This window comes from Belonocnema kinseyi, chromosome 5 (genome assembly GCF_010883055.1).
Source record: "Belonocnema kinseyi isolate 2016_QV_RU_SX_M_011 chromosome 5, B_treatae_v1, whole genome shotgun sequence".
Lineage (NCBI taxonomy): Eukaryota > Metazoa > Arthropoda > Insecta > Hymenoptera > Cynipidae > Belonocnema > Belonocnema kinseyi.
In genome coordinates this window covers 78,762,946-78,784,493 of record NC_046661.1, presented here as the reverse complement: position 1 = coordinate 78,784,493, position 21,548 = coordinate 78,762,946, and the positions used below count along the sequence as shown (strand labels likewise).

At 29.7% G+C, this 21,548-nt stretch overlaps 1 protein-coding gene across 1 annotated transcript in view; it reads left to right on the top strand.

The window, feature by feature from the left end:
* The first annotated feature begins 5,814 nt into the window (after positions 1 to 5,814).
* LOC117172881 (glucose dehydrogenase [FAD, quinone]-like) overlaps positions 5,815 to 21,548 on the top strand; it is a 22,376-nt gene continuing 6,642 nt past the window's right edge. Inside the window, exons 1-6 of the mRNA XM_033361157.1 lie at positions 5,815 to 5,987; positions 9,225 to 9,468; positions 11,856 to 12,114; positions 16,821 to 17,081; positions 17,151 to 17,381; positions 19,504 to 19,831. Of these exons, the coding sequence (XP_033217048.1) occupies positions 5,818 to 5,987; positions 9,225 to 9,468; positions 11,856 to 12,114; positions 16,821 to 17,081; positions 17,151 to 17,381; positions 19,504 to 19,831 (1,493 nt within the window). The 5' untranslated portion in view covers positions 5,815 to 5,817. The remainder of the gene's footprint in view (positions 5,988 to 9,224; positions 9,469 to 11,855; positions 12,115 to 16,820; positions 17,082 to 17,150; positions 17,382 to 19,503; positions 19,832 to 21,548) is intronic.

Below are 21,548 nucleotides of genomic sequence, written 5' to 3'. Positions count from 1 at the left end.
CAATCACGCATATTCAATAAAAAAATGTTAAACAGTGAAATTTTCATCATAGAAGATCAATTTTCTACCAAAAAAATACTAATTTTTAACAAAGTAGATGATTTTCTACTTAAAAAAAAAAGAATTTCAACAATAAATAGAGTGAAATTTCATTCTAAGTTAGAAAAATATGTTTTTACTCAAAAAAAAATTGTTGACGGAATGGTTAAGTTTGCAATCAAACTAAAAAAACAATTGAACAAAAGTTGTTTACCTAATCACACAAGCTATGAAAAAAATAAATAGAAGAAAGTTTTTCACCCAAAAGAGATCTACAGACTTTTTACGACTAATTTTTATATAGGACGAGTACATTTTCTTTCAATAGTAAAACATAAGATTGAAAAAAAAATTTTGAGGACAAATGACGTAAGAGTCAAAAAAATGAAGAGTTACAAAAATTAACATTTTTTTGCGAGAAAAAGTATTTTGCTGGCTGATTTGTATTGAAGTATCTTAACTCATATTTTTTTCAGAACAAATTTCTCTCTCTCTCTCCTCATACCTATGATTCATTTGATTTATATCTGTCAGATATAATAAGTTATTAATTTATTGTACTCTTATTAAAATTGTTATATACTCTTGTTCAAAAAATTGTGTTATTCTCGAATTTAAAATTGTTTGCTCTTTTCATGTTAGGAATTAAAAATCAAGGAAGGTGAATGTGCGTTTTACCTGTCTGAAATTCACAAAAACAAATCCATTTGTATGTTTAGCCTATTTTTAAATTTCAATAAATTGAAATCTCATTGTTTTGAACTTGTTTTGAATTTCTAATGTTTTTCATTTCTATAACCGTTTAAAAATTAATATTCAGAGCCTTAAATGAATTCACGTATTTTTGAAAAATTAGTATTTATTCAACAGACAATTACTAAATAATAATATTTAATAAAATAAATAAATAAGAATATCTTCTATTAAAATGTTTTATTTTGTTGAAAATTGAACTATTAATTGCACAATTTTCAGATGAAAATTCAAGTATTTCTTTGGAAATTCGTTATTCTTATTTGAATTTAACTGTTTTCTATTTAAGTTAAAATCATTCTTGGTTAAAATATCACCTATTACATTTATCGTTAAGAATTTTTTTTCACTTAAGCTTTATGAAAAAAATTTTGCAAGAAGTAATTTTACTTTTGCCTACCAAGTTAAATTTTCAATAAAAAATTATTTTCCATTAAAATAGTTAAACTTTCAACTAAAAAGATAATGTTTCAACTAAAAATATGAATTTTCGAGAAAAAAGTGATTCAACGAAAATTTTCAAACAAAAAAGTTTAATCCTCAAGCAAAGAAGATTATTTTTTTTCAGACAGTTGAATTTTGATGGTAGAAATATAAAATTTTTACTAAATCGGATGAATCTTTAAATCAAAAAGACAAATTTAATAAAAAGATTTTAATTTAAATACAAGAAAATTTTCAGATTCACTTTTCAACATCAAGATATTTTTTTAAACAAAAAATATATTTGCTACGAAATAGTTGCATTTTTAGCAAAAAAATTACTTTTTAATATAATTGTTAAATATTGAACCAAAAATTTGCATCCAAGAAAGATGCAATTTCCACTAAGATAGATGAATTTTTTTATTAAAAAGACAAATTTTCAACAATAAAATTTGAATGAAAACAACATATTTACAACTAAAAAATTAAACCGCCTCAAATTTTTTCGTTATTTAGTTACAATAAAAGAAGCGCTATTTTTTATGTCGGCACGATGCGCAAAATTTTCACGTTTCATTTTTTTTAATTTGGTGTAGAAAAAATGAAAGATTATTTCGAATCTTCTAGTTCAAAAACGTGGGTGAAAATCTGACGGGATATAACAAAAAGTGTTAAATTTATTTGAGAAACAGCAATTTTCTAGCATCATTCAAAATATATTATTAAAATAATAATAAATTGCTTAAACAATTATTTTTACGAACTAGAATTAATTATTATCACGCTAGAATTGAGAAGTCGAAAAAAATGGAAAATTGTAGAAAAAAGAGCATCTTTCTAGTTTTACCCTAAAAGAATATTTTTATAAACAATAATAAATGGTTTAGGCAATTATATATGTTGAATTTAATTGATTATTGCCTCACTCTAACTAAAAAGTTGCATATAAGTTCAAAAATTTCGAAACCGCCACTTTCTAATTATATTCTAACACAAAGTTGCTATAAAAATAGTACATTGTTTAAACAATTTATTAGAACATTCCATCCTCAGAAGGATATAATACTTTATATAATAGAAACAACTGAAATTTAAAAAGAAACGCACAAAATTCATAATTAGCTATAAAAACTAGCGAAACACAATTTTTCACTTATAGATTTTTTATGGGACGCTATAAAACAGAATTATAGGGTCGGTATTTAAAAAGTAATTTTACATTCATATTTTATTGGTTAATTGTGAAGAGAAATGTTTAGTTCACTTAATTAACTCAATGTTTACGATTCTGAATCAAATTTACAAAAACGTCTTTTTTATGGGAAATACGTGTTAAATTTCATAGGTTGTACGGTACATCAAAATATCATTTTTTTTCTTTAAAAAATGCTTTTTTTATATTTGAACCAATTTGGGGGTGACATGCAATTCGTGAGACGTAAAATAAACAAAATATGTCACTGGCTTCTCTAAAAAATTATTTGAGTTTTTGCATTCATGATTTTAACTATTTAATTTAGATTCAGATTATACATTTATTTACTTTATTTTTTGATTTTGCAATTATAAAACAATTGTATAATTATTTGTATAAAAACTTAGCTATAATACTAAATCAAGTTTAAATATGTTAGAAAAATGACGATTTCTATGTTTATATAAAACCCAAAGGATGAAATTAGGAAAAAATAAAAAAATTTACAAAAAATAATGTAAAATTAAATTCCAATTAGTCATATGAAACTACCAAACTATGACCTAAGCACTTTTCTATTTGTTTCTAACGCAGAGAAGTTTAGCAGTGTTTTGTTTTTTTATTGTTTGGAGTTAAAGGCTATAGAATCCCCACTCGTTTCAAAAAAATCCATGAACTAATATAAAATCTGACGGTGATTGCCGAGTTTCAGACCTTATCTTACACGCATAGTGAAAACACTGATATCTACAGTTAACTGGAAGAAAAAATTCTGGGGTAAGTCCCAAGTCATGAATATAAATAAATTGAGTATGATAATAATATAAATAAACTTGAAAAAAATAATGGGCTCAGAAAATCCTAAAAAATTGGAAGTTATTAAAAAAATTAAATCTTTAATTTTAATTTCAATTTGGCATTTGTCTAGTTGGTAAGTTTTCGAAATCAAATTCTAATTTTAATTTAATGTCGTTACAAACGGATGATTAATATTTTTAAAATTTAATTTTGTTTTAAAAAGTTCTGAAGTTTTCGAGTTTAAAATTTATTTATGATTTAGCACTGTTTCAAGCAGGTCTTTGATATTTTGCAAATTAATTCTTTAATTTTAATGTTTCAAATTGGGAAGTCTTAGAGCTTGAACTTTAGTTCTAATTTAATATCCTGACAAGCAGGTATTTGATATTAACCATTTTTTCAACCATTTTAATTTTAGTTTGACAACTCAGCAAGTTTCGGAATTCAAAATTTATTCATAATTAAGCACTGTTGCAAACAGGTACTTGATATTTTGAAAATTGTTTCTTCAATTTTAATATCAATTTGTGGTGCCCACCAAGCCAGCTCCTCCTCAACTGAAATTTCCAAACTTCTTTGTATTCAATTTTTTTGCTTTATTTTGACTGTATTGCCGATTTTTGGACTCCGCTGATTATCATAAAATAATTTCAAATTTTGAGTGAAGGTGCTGGCTTGTTTTAGGTCTGCACCTCCACTATAAAAAAAATGAAACACTTTAGAATTTTGGGATTTATTTGGGGTCCCGAATTAACGAAAGAAACAACCAAAAACCACCCGTTTTGTCCACCCCTTGCCAAAAATAAAATCCGTGAAACACAAAATGCATCCGAATTTTTGGCTCATTTTGGGCTCTCGAATGCACCGCACAATAATGTTGAATAACCACCCCGACATACAACACCCCCTCCCCCTTACTAAAAACTTAACCTAAATAAAAAATAGAAACTAGTGTTAGGCCTTTCCTGGACTCTCTAATGGTTGATATTTTTTTTCGCAAAACACCCTTCGCCCTCTATATCGAAAAAATCAAACACCCACCTATAAACACCAATTTGAATTTCCAAAGAGCCTAAATATACAGGCAGTGTACCGAGGGGTTGGTTTCTGACGTTAAGGACTAGATCCTAAAATCAAAATCGTATTTTCGAGGAGCCCAAAAGTGAGTCTCTATTTTAAAAAAATCTTTCAACCAAGAAAATCAGCTTTCTACAAAAGACAAAAATTTTCAAGAAGAGAAAAAAAAGAATTTTGAACCAAAAATAGAATAGTTAAATTTGCAGTAAAAAAATTAATTCCCAACTAAAAAACAATAAGATTAAACAACCCCAATATCCACCCCTAGTAACCAGGGATTGTATCTTAAAATTCAGGGTTGGAGACCAAAAGTCAGTGTTCGTATTTTTCAGGTGCCCAAAAATGAGAGACTATTGAAACTTTGAAAGTCTAAAAAAGTTTATTTTTTGAAAAAGTTATGTTTCCGGAAACAGGAAGTTGTTTTTGAATAGCAATGGTTCAAGCTTAAGAATCGGTTATGTAATTTTTCAGAAGCCCAAAAATCAGTCATCCTATTTGCAATGGAAAAATTTGAAAATGATCATTTTTTAACAGCCTAAAAATCAGGGAGTCTAGTCATACTGTAAAATCCTGAAATAGATTATTTTTTGACAATGTCTTTTCAGCATGGTGACCACGGGCTATCTTTGAACGCAAAGGGGCGAAACCCAAAAATCGAAGATGGCAATTTTGTAGAGCCTAAAAATCGAAAACTCTATTTACACAGTAAGATTCTGAAAAAGATTATTTTTCGACAAAATCTTACCTACAGAGTGAGCAGGGGTTGTGTTTGAATGTTAAGGGGTGGAGCCCAAAATTCAGCTTTGGTATTTTTGAAGATCCCAAAAATCATAGACTATATTTACACTGTAAAATTCTGAAAATGATTATTTTTTGACAAATTCTTATCTGCTCGGTGACCAGGTGTAGTCTTTGAACATAAGGGCGTAGAGCCCAAAAATCAATTTTGGCATTTTTAAAAAGCCTAAAAATCGAAGAACCTATTTTCACTGTAAAATTCTGAAAAACATTATTCTTTGACAAATTCATATCTGCAAGGTAACCAGGGGTTGTCTTTGAACATAAAGGGGTGGAGCCCCAAGCGGGTTTTGGAATTCAAAATTTAGTTCTATTTCAACATTGAAAAAAAAAAAAAATTGTAAAATTCAAGTCTTCCTAATTAAATCGCTTTCTTAGACACGAAAGTAATTTAGATTGAAACCATTGTTTTTCCTTTTGGAAATTTTTATTATAAATTAGCAAACAGTTTTCAAGAATCTATAAACGTAAAATTTGTGCAGTTTGCCAAATTTTAATTATTTTAATGATAGCTATTAAGTTTTAATTTATTTATTTTTTATTTTAGGCTTTCAAATTAGAAATGTTCAAATTTAGAGAGATTTTAAATGTTACATTTCTTAAAGTTGAAAGCCTTGAAATTGGAAGGGCATACACTTTCATTTTTTGAAAGGTCACAATTTTTGAAAAATTAAAATTTTGAGTTATTTCAAATTTGGAAACATTCAAAACCTTTTCTACATTTTTTGTAGATGAGTTGCAATTGTCCACTTAGTGCAAACACTGGACCAACTTTGGCCTCAACATGTGGTGGTGCATCTTTTTTGGTTTTTATGAGCATTCTCGAATCGTTTATACGCAGACAATGTGACCTGGCAGATCCTTGTAATCGCCCTTTGAATAGAGAGTCACCGAATTCAAGGTCAGTCTTCTATCCACTTTCATGCTAAAAACAATAAAACTACAACAGACAAAAAATAATTTAGAAATTAATTCATGTATTTCATTCATTGCTAATTACACCGGCTCATAAAAAAACAGTGGTCTGTCCGACAGACTACACTAGCATATCTGTATGTTATTGGGGTGGCTGAATTCGAATCCGGTGTCCAAATAACGAAGTTGGCTCGTATTTTTCTGAAAAACGAAAAAATCGATGTAAAATCGACAAAAACAGCGATTTTTCAGGTATATGTTTGCAAAAAAAAATATTTTCTCGCCCGGTGGACTTAACCAACATATTTATATGTCTTTTAGGTCGCTGAATTCGAATCTAAGGCCCAAATAACCAATTTGGCTCATACTTTTTCGAAAATCGCAAAAATAGACGTAAAATCGACGAATTCCGCGATTTTTCTTGTATACTTTTGCAACAACAAAAATTTTTATGCCTGGTGGTCTAAATCAGCATATCCTTAAGTTTTAAGGGTGGCTGAATCCTAATCCGGGGTCAAAATAACCCGGTTGGCTCATATTTGATCGACAAATGCAAAAATAGAGGTATAATCGACGAAAACAGCGGTTTTTCGTGCATATTTTTGCAAAAAAAATATATCTTCATCCCCGGTGGACTTATCCAGCATATGCTTATGTTTTTGGGGTCACTGATCCTGAATCCGGGGTTCAAATAACCCAGTTGGCTCATATTTTATCGAAAAACGCAAAATTAGACATAGAATTGATTCACTGTAGATTCCCTTTGCGTCTCACGTTTCGGGGTTTTTAATTTGCGTTAGTCTTCTTGCATGACAATAGTAGGATTTTTTGTAAATAAGTTTTATTTACTTTTAGCGTTACCCAGGAACAAAGACGTGGACGTAGTAAATGCTGTTCTCTTTGGGGCGCTTTATTACCGTGAGTCCCCTTGCCTCTCACGCTTATAGGGTTCTTTTATTTTTCTTTATATCGCTTGTATCGGACCCCTTTGTCCTCAAACGATCTACGTAGTGAATTTCACTTTCGTTTGGTACCTTGATTGACTTGATCTCGTTTTAAACTCCAACAGTAGTCAGCCATCATGTTGATATTTCAACATCCCTGATATCGCCTCTCCATCTCTTTCATATCCTGGTGGTTCGCCTTGCTCTTCACTAAAGTCTCCCAGGTTGGCTGGAAACTTATTTATATGCGAATGAAGAAAATGTAGCTTCAAATTCATAAGGCAACCTAGTTTACCAAAGTTTCATTTCTGAAACCACATTTTGATAGTCTGGACTTTTCTTATAACCTAAAAAGCTTTTTACAACATTTTTAAAACTAAGCCAGGCATCTTTTTGAGTGCCAGATATTTTTGTAATGAATTCTGGATCCTGCAACATTTTTCTTATCTTTATTGTCTGGTATGTACACTTCTGTATTAACATCACTGCTTTTATCATCATCCTCGTCATTACCATAATCTGAAATGTCACTTTCATCACGATCAACATCAAAATCTTCATCAGTACTTTCATTTTCTTCTGCTTCAGTGTTCTGTCTGTGAAGTGACAAATTTTTTTTGTTTTTTGTAACATCGTTATTTTCCACAGATTTAGTGACGCTGGGTACATCAGGATATTCGACAGAACTTTTCTTTTTTCTATTGATTCCTGTCAGATTTGTCATACAAAAGTATCATTCCTATTTCCGAAGAGGTTTCCTCCATATGGTAGGTTCTTGAATCTTAAGGGTTTTCTTCGTTTCTTCTCTGTCTTTCAATCGATTGAATGTCTTATAACAAGCACTGGAAATTTTGCGAGGAACCCAATTTTCATTTTGGTTTTGAACTTCCATACCAAAGTAGCTTTTATAAATTGTTTTTATGTCATCACTGATTACTCTTCGATTTCCTAAAACCTCAAATTTACCACATATGTAAAAAAATGCATCTGGATCACCCACACAATTATGCGATATAGTGAAAGTGGATAAATTGGAATTGAAACAGCGCATAGAAGACATGATCTGTTTTGATTTAGGAGTTTATAGTAATAGTATAAGTTTAATATAGTAAACTAGTGCTTTAAAAACACAAAAAAAGAAACTGATAATGGTTTTTAAAACTGTGCTGAAGTCACATCAAGAAGCACGCTTAAAGAGATTGTCATCACTGTCCTCTTTACTAACGTGAACTTCGAGCGCGATCTTTCATTTGTTTGTTTCACAGTCATTTGTTTTGTTCGATTTTACCTCTATTTTTGCGTTTTTCGAAAAAATATGAGCCAACTTGTTTATTTGGACCCCGGATTCGGATTCAGCTACCCAAAAAACATATAGATATGCTGGTTAAGTCCACCTGTCATGAAAACATTTTTTTTTGCAAAAATATAGACGAAAAATCTCTGGTTCCGTCGACTTTGCATCTATTTTTGCGTTTCCCTATAAAATATGAGCCAACTAGGTTATTTTAACCCCGGATTCAGAATCAGTAACCCCAAAAACATAAGGATATGTATATAAGTCCGCCGGAGATGAAGATATATTTTTTTTTGCAAAAATATGCACGAAAAACCGCTGTTTTCGTCGATTTTACCTCTATTTTTGCATTTGTCGATCAAATATGAGCCAACTAGGTTATTTTGACCCGGATTAGGATTCAGCGATCTCAAAAACTTAAGGATATGCTAATTTAGACCACCAGACATGAAAATTTTTTTTGTTGCAAAAGTATACAAGAAAAATCGCTGTATTCGCCGATTTTACATCTATTTTTGCGATTTTCGAAAAAGTATGAGCCAAATTGGTTATTTGGGCCTCCGATTCGAATTCAGCGACTCAAAAGACATATAAATATATTGGTTAAGTTCACTGGGCGAGAAGATTTTTTTTTTTGCAAAAATATACCTGAAAAATCGCTGTTTTTGTCGATTTTACGTTTATTTTTTCGATTTTCAGAAAAATACGAGCCAACTTGGTTATTTGGACACCGGATTCGAATTCAGCAACCCCAAAAACATATAGATATGCTAGTGTAGTCTGTCGGACAGACAGCTTTTTTTGTGTGCTGGTGTTATTTTTAAAAACGAGAAAAAATCTGTCTCGGCCGGGAGTCGAACCCCGAGCCCTGCCTTATCTTGCGCGAGTACTTTATCTAACTACCCCACCAATGCCTCGAGAGAAAATGAATTAATGTTTTTCTCAGTATTTTTATATTTTTAATACAGTTTTTAACAATTCTTAGATATGATTTTGTGGTAATTGGAGGAGGAAGTGGAGGAGGAACAGTTGCGTCAAGATTGTCAGAGAACAGGAATTTCTCAGTTTTGTTAATCGAAGCAGGACATGACGAACCAGCATGGACGCGAGTACCATCATTTTTCTTAAATTTCATGCACTCTGATATCGACTGGCAATATACAACCGAAAGTGAAGATCAAGCCTGCCTCAATAGTAAAGATCAAAAATGTTATTGGGGACGAGGAAAGGTTTGTTTTTTCCATATTCAAAGTCCATAATAAAAATTATTGTTTTTTAATCAATTATTTTTTATTTGATTAAACTTTAGGCAATTTTTGAAAATTCAGGGTAGCTGACAGATTGAATAATTTTAAAGCTTTTTCAGAATTTTTAAAAGTTTAAACACAATTTTCTTAAAATTCAAGGGCAAATTTAAATTGATTTTTTATTTTGAAAAATTAATTTTAAAGAAAAATTATAAAAGATTAAATATGTCAATTCATTTCTTGAAGTTTTAGAAATAAATGTAGAAAACTTCAAAGCAACATTTTTCAATTTTGCAAGATTAAGAAATTTAAATAAGTTTAGGAGATATTTAGAATTTCTGCAAAGACCCAGAACTAATTTTAAACTCAAAAAGATTTCAACCAATTTAAAAAACAATGTAGATTTTTACAGATTTCGAACACAAAATTTAGAAGATTTTAAGAATTTTGAAAGTTTTAAGAAATTAAAAAAATTTTCTTAAGATTTGTAGGAAATGTTTTTTTTTTTAATTTTTTCAATTACTAAAATTTATTTTAAGAGAAAATTTGAAGATGTCAAAACGTTACAAAAGATTTATAAAATTTTGTCGAGAAAAACCTGCAAGATTTTAAGACAGTTTTTCTTAATTTTTGCAGGATTTTAAAAAGTTATAGAAAAACTTCAAGTTACTCTAAAAATATTTTTAAATTTTAGAACTTTGGAAAATATTAATAAATAATTAGAAATTTTAAAGTTTTTAAAAAACTGTCAAACAGGTTTAGATTTTTGGTAAATTTAAAATAAATCATATTTAAAAACAGATTTATAATTTCCGAAGAGGTACAAAACTAATTTCAAACTGACAAAGATTTCAAACAATTTAAAACGAAAATGTAGGGTTTTGAAGAATTAAAACAAAAACTGTAGAAGATTGTAAGAATCCAGAGAAAATTTAAATTTAATTTAAAATGATTTCTTATTTTTAAAAAGTCACTTTAAGAAAACATTTTCAATATTTTTAAACATTTCAACTGATTTCCTAAAATTGCAGAAAAGAGTGTAAAGATTTTTAAACAAAATTTTTTTTATTCGAGATTTTTATTTTTTATTAAAAATCCCCTTTCTCTTCAAATTATAATTGCCATAAACTTTTTTGTTGTTAAAAATTTATCTTTTTAGACAGAAAATTAATTTTCTCAGTTGGGAATTGTTCTTTTTGCTTACGGAATTAAGTATTTTATTAAACATTTATTTTTCTAAGGAATTCAACTTCTTTTGATTTAAACTAAAAATCTTTTCAGATTAAAATATCTACTATTACATGTTTTTTTTGAAAATTCATCTTTTTGTATGGAAAATCAGATTTATAAATAATTCCTTTTAATAAGGCAACTCATGGAAAGCCTGAAAAAAAAGCCTGACAAAAATTTGCAATTTTTAAATAGTCTAGCGCAGTCAAATTAAAATTTTTAAATTGTCCAGTTAATTAATAAAAATATTATACATTTTTGAAGCTAATGCTTTTTGCTATAAATTAGTATTTTTAAAAAAATTTGAAATTCATTTTTTACTGGAAATGGATATTTTTAATTAAAAAAAACTAGATTTCAAAGAAGATTTACCATTTTCGGATAATTTAAGGTTATGCTAGCGTTTCTCAGAAAAAATCTGTTATTTTAAACAAAAAACATTAGATTTAAAAGAAAATTCATTAACTTAAGCAATTTTTTGTTATGTTAGTGATTTTGCATCCAAAATTGTTATTGTCAATAAAAATCACTAAAATTAAAAAAATATTTACAATATTTAAACAATAATAGGTCATATTAGTATTTTTTTCACATTTGTTGCTCTTTTTCTTCGTTTTCTAAGCAAATAAAGTTTTCTTATTTTTCTAAAATTATATAACTTTCGATTTTGGTTTCTCAGCATATCTGAAGGTGTTCCTGAGAAAGACCAAAGGCCTCAAATAAGAAATCGTTCTATTTTATTTATTCGTATTTTTATTTAAAAACTTTAAATGTATTCTATTTCGAACTTTAATGCTTCAAAATATTATAAAAATTACGATTGTGAATATTTTATTTTGAGAACGTATTTTGAAAACTTATAAGTCATCTTATTTCATTCAGAATGCCCCAGGTGTGAAATTTTACAATACTGATCTTTTAGGTTAAAAATTCATAAATTTTGGATTCTCTCTTAAAGAATTTTCTAAGATGCTTAAATCCTGAGGAGAGACGAAAAATTTTTCTCTGAAATTCGAATTAAAACTTAAAATTTAATTTTGATGAATGCTTTTTCTGGAATATTTCAAATTATGTGAATTTTTTTAAAACAAATTTTCTGATAAAACATAGTAATACTAAATATATTATCAAATTACCAGGTTTTAGGAGGGTCAAGTGTCATGAATGGAATGATGTACATGAGAGGATCCCGAAAAGATTTTGATGATTGGGAAAAAATGGGTAACATCGGTTGGTCTTACCAGGATGTGTTGCCATATTTTATCAAGAGTGAAAATAATTTACAATTCAACGAAATGGATTCTGGATATCATGGTACGGGTGGACCTCTTCCAGTCACTCAATTTAATTTTCATCCTCCCCTCAGTTTCAGTCTTCTCGATGCTGGAAAGGAATTAGGTAAATTTTGATTTTTTTTCATCAGTAATATTTCAAAGGGGTTAATTATTCCTGCAACTTGGAGTGCATTATTTCTGCAATCTTATACAATCTCGTGCAAATTCATGCAATCCTTTACAATTCCTTGTTATCCCATGCAGTATTTTACAATCCCTTTTAATCCCCCATTACGAAAAAAATAGGATAGAAAATTCAGTATAGTTCTCTAATGATTTTCCTATAATTAATTTGTTATCATTTTTTCGCTATGTGAGACAAATTGCTATAGAAAGTCATCATAACAAAATAACCGAATTTTAAACATTTCGAAAATATAAAGAAAATTTCAAATATATCAATGGATTTAAAGAAATTTTAAGGAATCGCTGATAATGTCCATAAATTTTAAGCGAAGTGACCATATTTCATTAAAAATTCATTGAATTTAAAAGATTTCCAAATAAATAAAGAGATTTTAAGGGATTCTAAAAATATTTGAAGTACTTCCACGGATGTTGAGGCTTTTAAAAGTGTTCTTTGAAATTTCAAAACATGTCAACCAATTTTGAAAGTTTTCATCCATTTTCAAGAAACCTTCATGGACTTTGAGGCGTTTCGAGCAGGTGCTCTATGTTTTGAAAATTCATTTTTTAATTTTAATTTCCGTTTGTCAAGTTGGCAAATCTTCTTATTTAAACTTTAATATTATAATTTAACATTGCTTAAAACAGATGTTTGATATTTTCAAAACTGATTCTTAAATTTTAACTATAATTTGTTTAGTTCGAAAATTTTCTAGTTCTAAATTTAGTTCTAATTTAAAACTCTTGACAACAAGTGTTTGGCATTTTAAATCTTAATTCTTTAATTCTAAATTAAGTTTTTAATGGTGAAAAGTTTTCAAATTTAAAATTGAGTCCTAATTTAACATTGCTGTGGACAGGATTTTGATATTTTCAAAATTGATTCTTTACATGTAATTTCGATTTGTCAAGTTTTTTCCATTTTAATTTTGATCTATTAATTCGTTAAGTTTTCAAATTCCAAATTTTGTTCTAATTTACCATGGTTGAAAACAGCCTCTTGATGTTTTGAAAATTGCTTCTTTTATTTTAATTTCGATATATTAATTTAATAAGTTTTCAAATTCAAAATTAGGTTCGAATTTAACACTGTGAAAAACTGGTATTTAATATCTTGAAACTTGATTCTTTTATTTCAAATTAAATTTTTCAAGTTGAAAAGTATAAAAATTATTTATTTAGTCATAATTTAATACTGTTAAAAACAGATTCTTGAAAACAGCTTCATTTTAAATTTCGATTTATTAATTCGAAAATTTTTCGAATTGAAAATTTAGTTCTAATTTAACACTGTTGAAAACTGGTGTTTGGTATTTTGAGATTTGATTCTTTTATTTTAAACTCAACTTCTTAAGTTGAAAATTTTTTATATATAAAATTTAATTCTAATTTCAAATTGTTACCAACAGGTTTTTCTCATTTTGAAAAACATTTCTTTCATTTTAACTCTAATTTGTAGATTCAGAAAAGTTTCGAACCCAACATTTAGTTCTAATTTAACACTGTTAAAAACAAGTGTTTGATATTTTGAAAATTGGCTCTTTAATTTCAAATTAAATTTTGTCAGTTGACAAGGTTTTAAATATAAAATTAAGTTCTAATTTAATATTGCTGTAAAAAGGGTATTTCTTGTTTTCAAAAGTGATTCTTTACTTTTAAACTTTGATTTGTCAAGTTGGCGAGTGTTCAAATTCGAAATTAGTTCCAATTTAACACTGCTGAAAACAGGCGTTTTATATTTTGAAAATTGTTTGTTTAAGTTTAATTTTAATACGTCAAGGTACAAAATTGTCGAATTTAAAGTTTAGTTCTAATTTATCCCTGTTCACAACAGGTGTTTGGTATTTTCAATCTTGATTATTTAATTGTAAATTAAGTTTTTTTAATTATTTTTTTTTATGATACGAGTCATTCAAAGGAATCTTCATTATCATCAGAGATGGTTACCATCGATCAGTGTAGATATCTTTTTCACCACCGTGAAAATATAAATCAACATATCGATCAAGTTAACGGTATTTTCTGTTATTTAATGAGATAAATTGATCGATAGGTTGATTTGTATTTTCACGCTGATGAAAAAGATTTAAAAAGAAGGAAGGGGATATGGTTATTGCCTTCTCATTTTTCATTCCTCTTTTTTATTTTTGTCCGAAATTTTTTTTTTAATTTTTTCAGATCACATAGGAGATTTTTTGTTTCTTCGTTGTGGTCCGAATTTGGTCGTTGGATTCTTCTTTTTTTTTAAACAGGAGTTTGCATCGATTTGATTATTGGATGTTAAATGGGATTTTTAAAATGAATTTTAATCTAATTCAAATTTCTTAAATTTTTATTTTCAAAGATACCTTCACTGATATTTTTTCACACAAAATTTTATTTCAAAATCAAAAAAAAAATTTTATTTTCAATCTAGTCAAGAAATAACGTTCAGTATTTTTAGAATTTTAAATATTTCTAAAAAAGTTAACAAATATTAAATATATCAATGGGTTTCAACCAATTTTAAGGAATTCGAGATAATTTCGATGAATATTAAGCGTGTTCGTCAGACTTCATAAAAAATTTCACACAATTTCAGATTTCCAAAAAAATGAGGAAATTTTAAGAGAATCTAAGAAATTTTGAAGGACAGCCACGGAAATATGTTAAAATGTTTCCACGGAAATTTGATTCTTTAATTTAATTTTCTATTTGCTAAGTTGGCAGTTTTATAAATGCAAAGTTTAATTCTAATTATCATTGTTACAAACAGATGTTTTATATATTGAAAAATGATATACGACTGATATAAGAATATAGATGGGACAGGAAAGTTAACTCGGTTTAAGAAGACAACACACTAATAAATCGTGTTCAGTGGTGTTTAGAAATTTTAAAAGATGGCTGAAACAGAACTCATTTGACTAGAAAAGACCAATTTTCAACAAAATGCGTGAATTTTCAGCTAAAAAAACAAAATATAAACCAAAAATGGATTGGGTAACTTTGCAGTTAATAAAATTAATTTCCAACGAAATAAAATTAATTTTCTACTAAGATGATGAATCTTCAACCAAAAAGTTTAATTTTCCACCAAGAAAGCCGAATCTTCAACTCAAAATAATGTAAATTTTCTATTATGAACAAAAGGTGAAAAGTAAGTTTCCAGAAAAAAATTTGATTTTCAACCGATAATGACGAATTTTCAACGCAAAAGTTCAATTTTAAACTAAAAAGTAGACATTAATTTTTTTTTTAATTTTTACTAAAATGATAAATTTTCAAGAAAAAAGATAAATTATTGACCCAATAGATCATTTATCAACTAAAAAGACCAGGAACATTAATTTTTTTCAAAATACATGCATTTTTAACCAAATAGTGGAATTTTCAACTAAAAAATGATTAATTTGAACCAAAAATTATATATTTTAATTTTTAGTTATGAAAATTATTTTCAACCAACAAAGAATTTTCAACATAATAGTTTAGTTTTTAACAAATAAATATATTATTTTTATCTAAAAAAATTAATTTTCCACGAAATAGTTGAATTTTCAACCAAAGAAATACATTTTTTATCAAGACTATTAATGTTGTACAAAAAATACATTTAACGAATTTCGAGACAATTTTACGAAATAAATTAAATTTTATTCTGAGGTATTTCTACGAATTTCAAGGGATCCCGAAGAATTTTGTAGCATTTTAATGATCTCTACTTATTTTTATGGATTTTTGCCACTGCCAAAGATTCCCAATGATTTCAAGGGTTTTTAGGACATTTCGAAAAATTTGACCAAATTTAAAGGATTCTATAAAATCCCCGAGTATTTTAAGGAATTAAATTTATTTTTAAAGGTATTAATTACTTTAAAAGATTGCCAAGAATCTCAAGATATTACAAAAATTTCAAAGAGTTTTAAAGAATTTGTAGGATTTCTGCAGATTTGAAGATATGTTTAAAAAACTTTAGAAAATAAATGAAATTTCATGACATTCCAAAAGCCTCTAAAGATTTCAATGGAATTTAAGAAATTTAAAAACAATTCACCAAATCTAAAAGATTTTATTAAGTATTCAAGGATTTCAAGGAATGCCAAAGAATTTTTTAGGATTTTCAAAGCTGTCAAGAAGAATCAAGTAATTTCACAACATTTTAGGGATCTTATGGGACCTCCAATTATTTCAAATATTTGAAAGAAATAGGAAATGCATTAGAGATTCCAGGGGACTTTAACACATTTAAGGCCATTTAAAAGATTTTAGAGAATTTAAAAATATTTGCAAATGTATTAAAGATTGGAAAAGATTTCAAAGGCTAATTCACAGATTTTTACTGTTTAGACTTTATTTCTGCAGCATAGCTATTTCGGGTTTCTTCATATGAGATTATAAATGTGTCATTTGTAGTTTGTTCACTTTTTATATTCATTTCTACAATATTTTTATGTTATTTAATCTAATGCTAATTATCCTATAGTCGTTTTCTATATAATAAATTTTATATAATCCATGGAACCTTTTATAATCCCAAGCAAACTTGCAATCTGGCAATTTTGCATACACCAAAAATTCGATTAATAAGCCCCTCGAATATATTCTAACCGAGTGCTACGTATCAATTATTAACTATAACATATTTTTTACTTATTTTAATAGGCTACGATACAGTGGATTTGAATGGTAGGAACCACACTGGATTCGCAATTGTTCAAACTACAACAAAAAATGGTTCCAGGTTCTCCGTGGCTCGAGCTTTTGTCCAACCTGCCAGAAATCGTCCAAATTTTCACGTGATTTTGAACTCGACTGTGACCAAAATTATTTTTGATGAAAAGAAACAAGCCGTGGGTGTTGAATTTGTTCGTAATGGAAAATTACAACGGGTTGGTGTTGACAAAGAAGTCATCGTTAGCGGAGGTTACTATCCTGAACAAATTTTCTAATTTCTCTTAAAGTCCTTGTTTTTAACTTTGGAACAATTTTTAGGGGCAGTCAACTCACCACAGATACTTTTGAACAGTGGGATTGGACCAAGGGAGGATTTGGAAACTGTTGGAGTTCCAGTAGTTCATGATCTTCCTGGAGTTGGAAAAAATTTACACAATCATGTTTCCTATCCTCTAAGTTTCACTATTAATGAAACAGCTATTGATGTACTCAACTGGGCCAATGCTATGGAATATATGCTTTACAGGAATGGACCCATGTCTGGGACAGGTAACTAGTCCCAAATGTCTGATAATTTCTTCTTCGGAGGATAGAAATATTGAAAATCCTCATCCTCAAAAAATTAGTCCCACCCCGCACTTCCATTTCACTACTCCCTCCTTCTCTGATTCTCCCTCGTTTACTTTTTCTTCTCACCCTTAATTCTGTGCTACCACTCCCCTCATTTCCCCTACTTCTTCTCACTCTCTACGCCTTACTTTCCCTACTTTAACTCACCCTGCTTCCAGTCCCCTAACTTCCTCTACTTTCCCTTCCTCCCTTCCCCTTAATTTCTTTATTTACCTTAATTCAACTCTCCTCCGCAAACCTGATCTCATTTCTCCTCCTATAATTTCCTTTACTTCCCCCCTTCCCTCACCTTTTCTCACTTCACCTACATCATCACCTGTCTTTTTCCGTACTTTTAATCATATTAATTCAACTGCCATCTCCTCTTCTTTTCCTTCTTACCCTAAATTCCCTACTACCCCTTCCCTCACTTCTCATAAGTCCACTAACTCACCTCCCGTTGGTTACCATACTTCGGCTCACCTCACTTCCAATCCCTATTACGCACTACCGCTCACTTTCTCTATTTTCACTCCCTTTTCTTCCCCTCTCTTCACCTACTCAATTCCCCTTACTTCCGCTGCTTCCCCACCCCTCGATTCCCATACTAATTTGGAAAATTTCTATTCTTTAAAAATATTCAAAGTAGGCGCCATGCATTTACGAAAAAAGTATTTTTAGCCTATTTTATATTTTTAGCCTATATTTAGCAGCCTATTAAGACGTTAATTAAGTCAGTGAAATGTCCGCCTCACTTTCCGTTATTTTTCTTATTTCTTCCCCCCTCACTTCCCCTGCTTCACCACTCTTTACTTTACTTATTTTTTCTACTTCACCTTTCCTCAATTTCTCTTTATTTCCTCTGCATACCCTACCATTACTTCCCCATACTTCCTCTTTTGTCCCTTCTTCACCTTCTCTTGCTTCTGTTACTTCACCCTCTGTTGCTCCCCCTTCCAATTACTTTCACTACTTTTCCTACCCTCAATTTTTCTCAAATCACTGCCCCTCTGTTCCCCTACTAATTTCGAAAATCCTCATCTTCTAAAATTAGTCAAAGTGGGTGTCGTGCGCTTGGAAAAGAAAAGTTTTGTAGCCCATTATGAAATTAATTAAGTCGTTCAAATCTCCCCCTCTCATACTATCTCTACCCTGCTCACCTTACTTTCCTTTTTTCCCTTACTTCCCCTCCTGCCACTTCTCCTGCTCTTTCTTCCCTAGTCCTCGCTTTCCTACTATCTTTCCCTCACCTACTTATCCATCCTACACAACACCTAATTTCCCTACTTACCATTTCTCAGTTCTCACTCTTCCATTCCACATACTCACCTTCCCCTCAGTTCTTCTCATCGCTTCCCCCTACTGCGCATCTGCCCTTCATCATCTTCTCTCATTTCCTCTACTTTCTCTGCTCTCATTTTCCCTTACTTTCACTACTTCCCTCTTTTCAATTTCCCTCACTTTACCGTCTCTCGCATCGCCTACTAATTTAGAAAATTCTTATCGTATAAAAATTAGTCAAAGTAGACATCGTCTGTTACAAAAAAGGGTTTCGTGGCCTATTATAACAATAATTAAATCATTCAAATCTTCTCTTCCATACTTTTATTTCTGCTCGTCCTACTTCCTCCTTTTTCTTTATTTCCCCTCCTATCACGTCCACTCCTCCCGCTTTCCCACTCTCCTCTTCCCTCTTCACTTCCCCTCACCTACTTTTTTCATCTCTATACACAGAAATTTATAAAACAAATGAAAAATATCATTGTCTTGTCCACTGTATGTAAACTATATGTAACTTCTTCCCCAGGGACTTCTCACTCTTCTACTTCACATACTCATCCTCACATACTGATCCTCACATCGTACTTCCTATACTTCCTCTAACCCTTACTATTCTTCACTTCCCCTATTTACCTCCCCTGACTTACCATAATTTTTCTACTGTAACTCGCTCATTTTTCCCCTCACTTCCCTGCTTCCCTCCCGTAGTTTCTGTTAAGATCTACGAAAGCCTTGAAAAAAAGGATATTTGAAATTCTTAGATTGATTTTGGAATTTACAGGACTTTCGGGAGTAACAGCAATGATAAATACAAAGTACGCAGATCCTCAAGAAGACCATCCAGATATCCAATTAATTTTTGGAGGATATTTGGCTGGTTGTTCAGAAACTGGAACTGTTCAGGGAAAAAAGGGTTCAAAAACAAAAATTAGCATCTACCCAACTGTTCTCCGTCCAAAAAGCAGAGGATATCTTAAGCTGAATAATTCCGATCCTCTTTCAAAACCAACGATACAACCTAAATATTTGCAACATCTGGACGATGTTGGTGCTCTCATTGAAGGAATTAAATTTGCAATTCGATTGGCCGAAACTCAAAGTCTCAAGGCGTGAGTACTTTAATTTTTTAAAAACATTATTTACAATTTTTGTAATTCAGAAATAATTTGACAAGCTTCTTCTTCACTGCACAAATTTGTATCACTAATGAAATTAAAGCCGCTTTGTTTACAACCATTCAATTATTTTAAAAATTTTGGAATATTCCAAATTAATTTTGTTTCATTTTACGAATATAATTTTTCAAGGAAAAGCCTACCCTCCCCTTGAATTTCTCTTGGAATTCTCAGCAATTCATTTTTTTTTATTTTTAAAAATATTATTTAACCACAAAAAGTACCAAAAAAACTACACCTTTTTCTCTGTCTTGAAACCTTAAATGTGATTTTGCAATGTTTTACATTTAAGTAATTTTTAACTTATTAACTATAATCAAATTCGAGCTCCTTTTTTCCATCCCTTAGATATTTAAATCCTCTAAGCAACCCAAAATCCTTAATATGAAATCTCTAAACGATATTGTCGATTTCGATTGTCACACTACTCGATTTTCATTGCTATATGCGTGAGACACGAATAATGAATGGGTTAGACAGAGTTGGAAAATATTGAAAAAATTGTCACGATTGCTCGTTCTTTGATAGCTACACGCGTGCGAAAGAGACACTCGTGAGTCACTGTGAGTTAGACAGTAATGGAACATTACACGCGTTTTCTTGAAGTTAAATGATCCCGGCGGAGCTGGCTTGATCTGCGCTTGCTTGGATTTGAGTGACGTTCATTTGCTACGGTGCGCGACTGCACTTGATTTTTAAATACGTACGCGAACTAGAGCCAATAAGCGACGCACTGTTCAAGCATGCGCAAGTATTTTTGGATCACTGTTGGGAATAAGAATCGAATCAAATTTCGAGGTCGATAATACTAATTAACGCTTCTCATTTGCCACTACCTTTCCACCCGTACCACTACAATCGGAATACAGGGCATCTGCTTGTTATTTATGATCGAATTCTTATTTCAATTTAAGCCTCTCTGCTTGTTATTTATGATCGCATTTTTATTTCAAGTTGGGAAAGAAGATTTTAAAGCCTTCAAAACATTTAAACGAGCTATCTGGACCATTAAATATATCTACCTGAGTGCCTGCGGAGAATTTCTCCGAACTTCTCAGAGCCTTGAGAATCTTTAGCATACACTCTGAGATTTCTATCGGTAGGGTTAGTATGTTTTTAATTATAAGTTAATGTGTAATCTATTATTTGTTATTAATATAAACAATAAGATTAAGTAATATTTCTATGAAGCATGGAATTTGTTAGTAAAGTCCATTGCTGGTGGAAAATGCAATAACAACTATTGCAATTTTGAGGTTAGGAATTAATGTTAGAATACAAAAGCGAACTGCTGGTCGCAGAATTAGATCATTTCGGCCATTTTAATGTCAATCATCCGTATATATCTACAAAAATCTACCAGATATTATTTTTTGCTATGAAAGGTAACGAAAATGTACTACAAAAACTTTAAGAAAGTTAAGCTTTTACTGATATTTTTCTTACAAATTACACAAAGATTTCATTCAAATTTATAAAATCTTCGGTGAAAAAACAGAAACTATTTCAATCAGGATTAAAATAAAAAATAGCTTTTTATGTTTTCATGTTACGTCTTTTTGATAAATTTGTTTACTGTGAGCAGTTCGCTCTTGAATTGCAAAATGTAATATTAACCTCAAAATCTCAATAAGTTGCTACCGCATTTTTT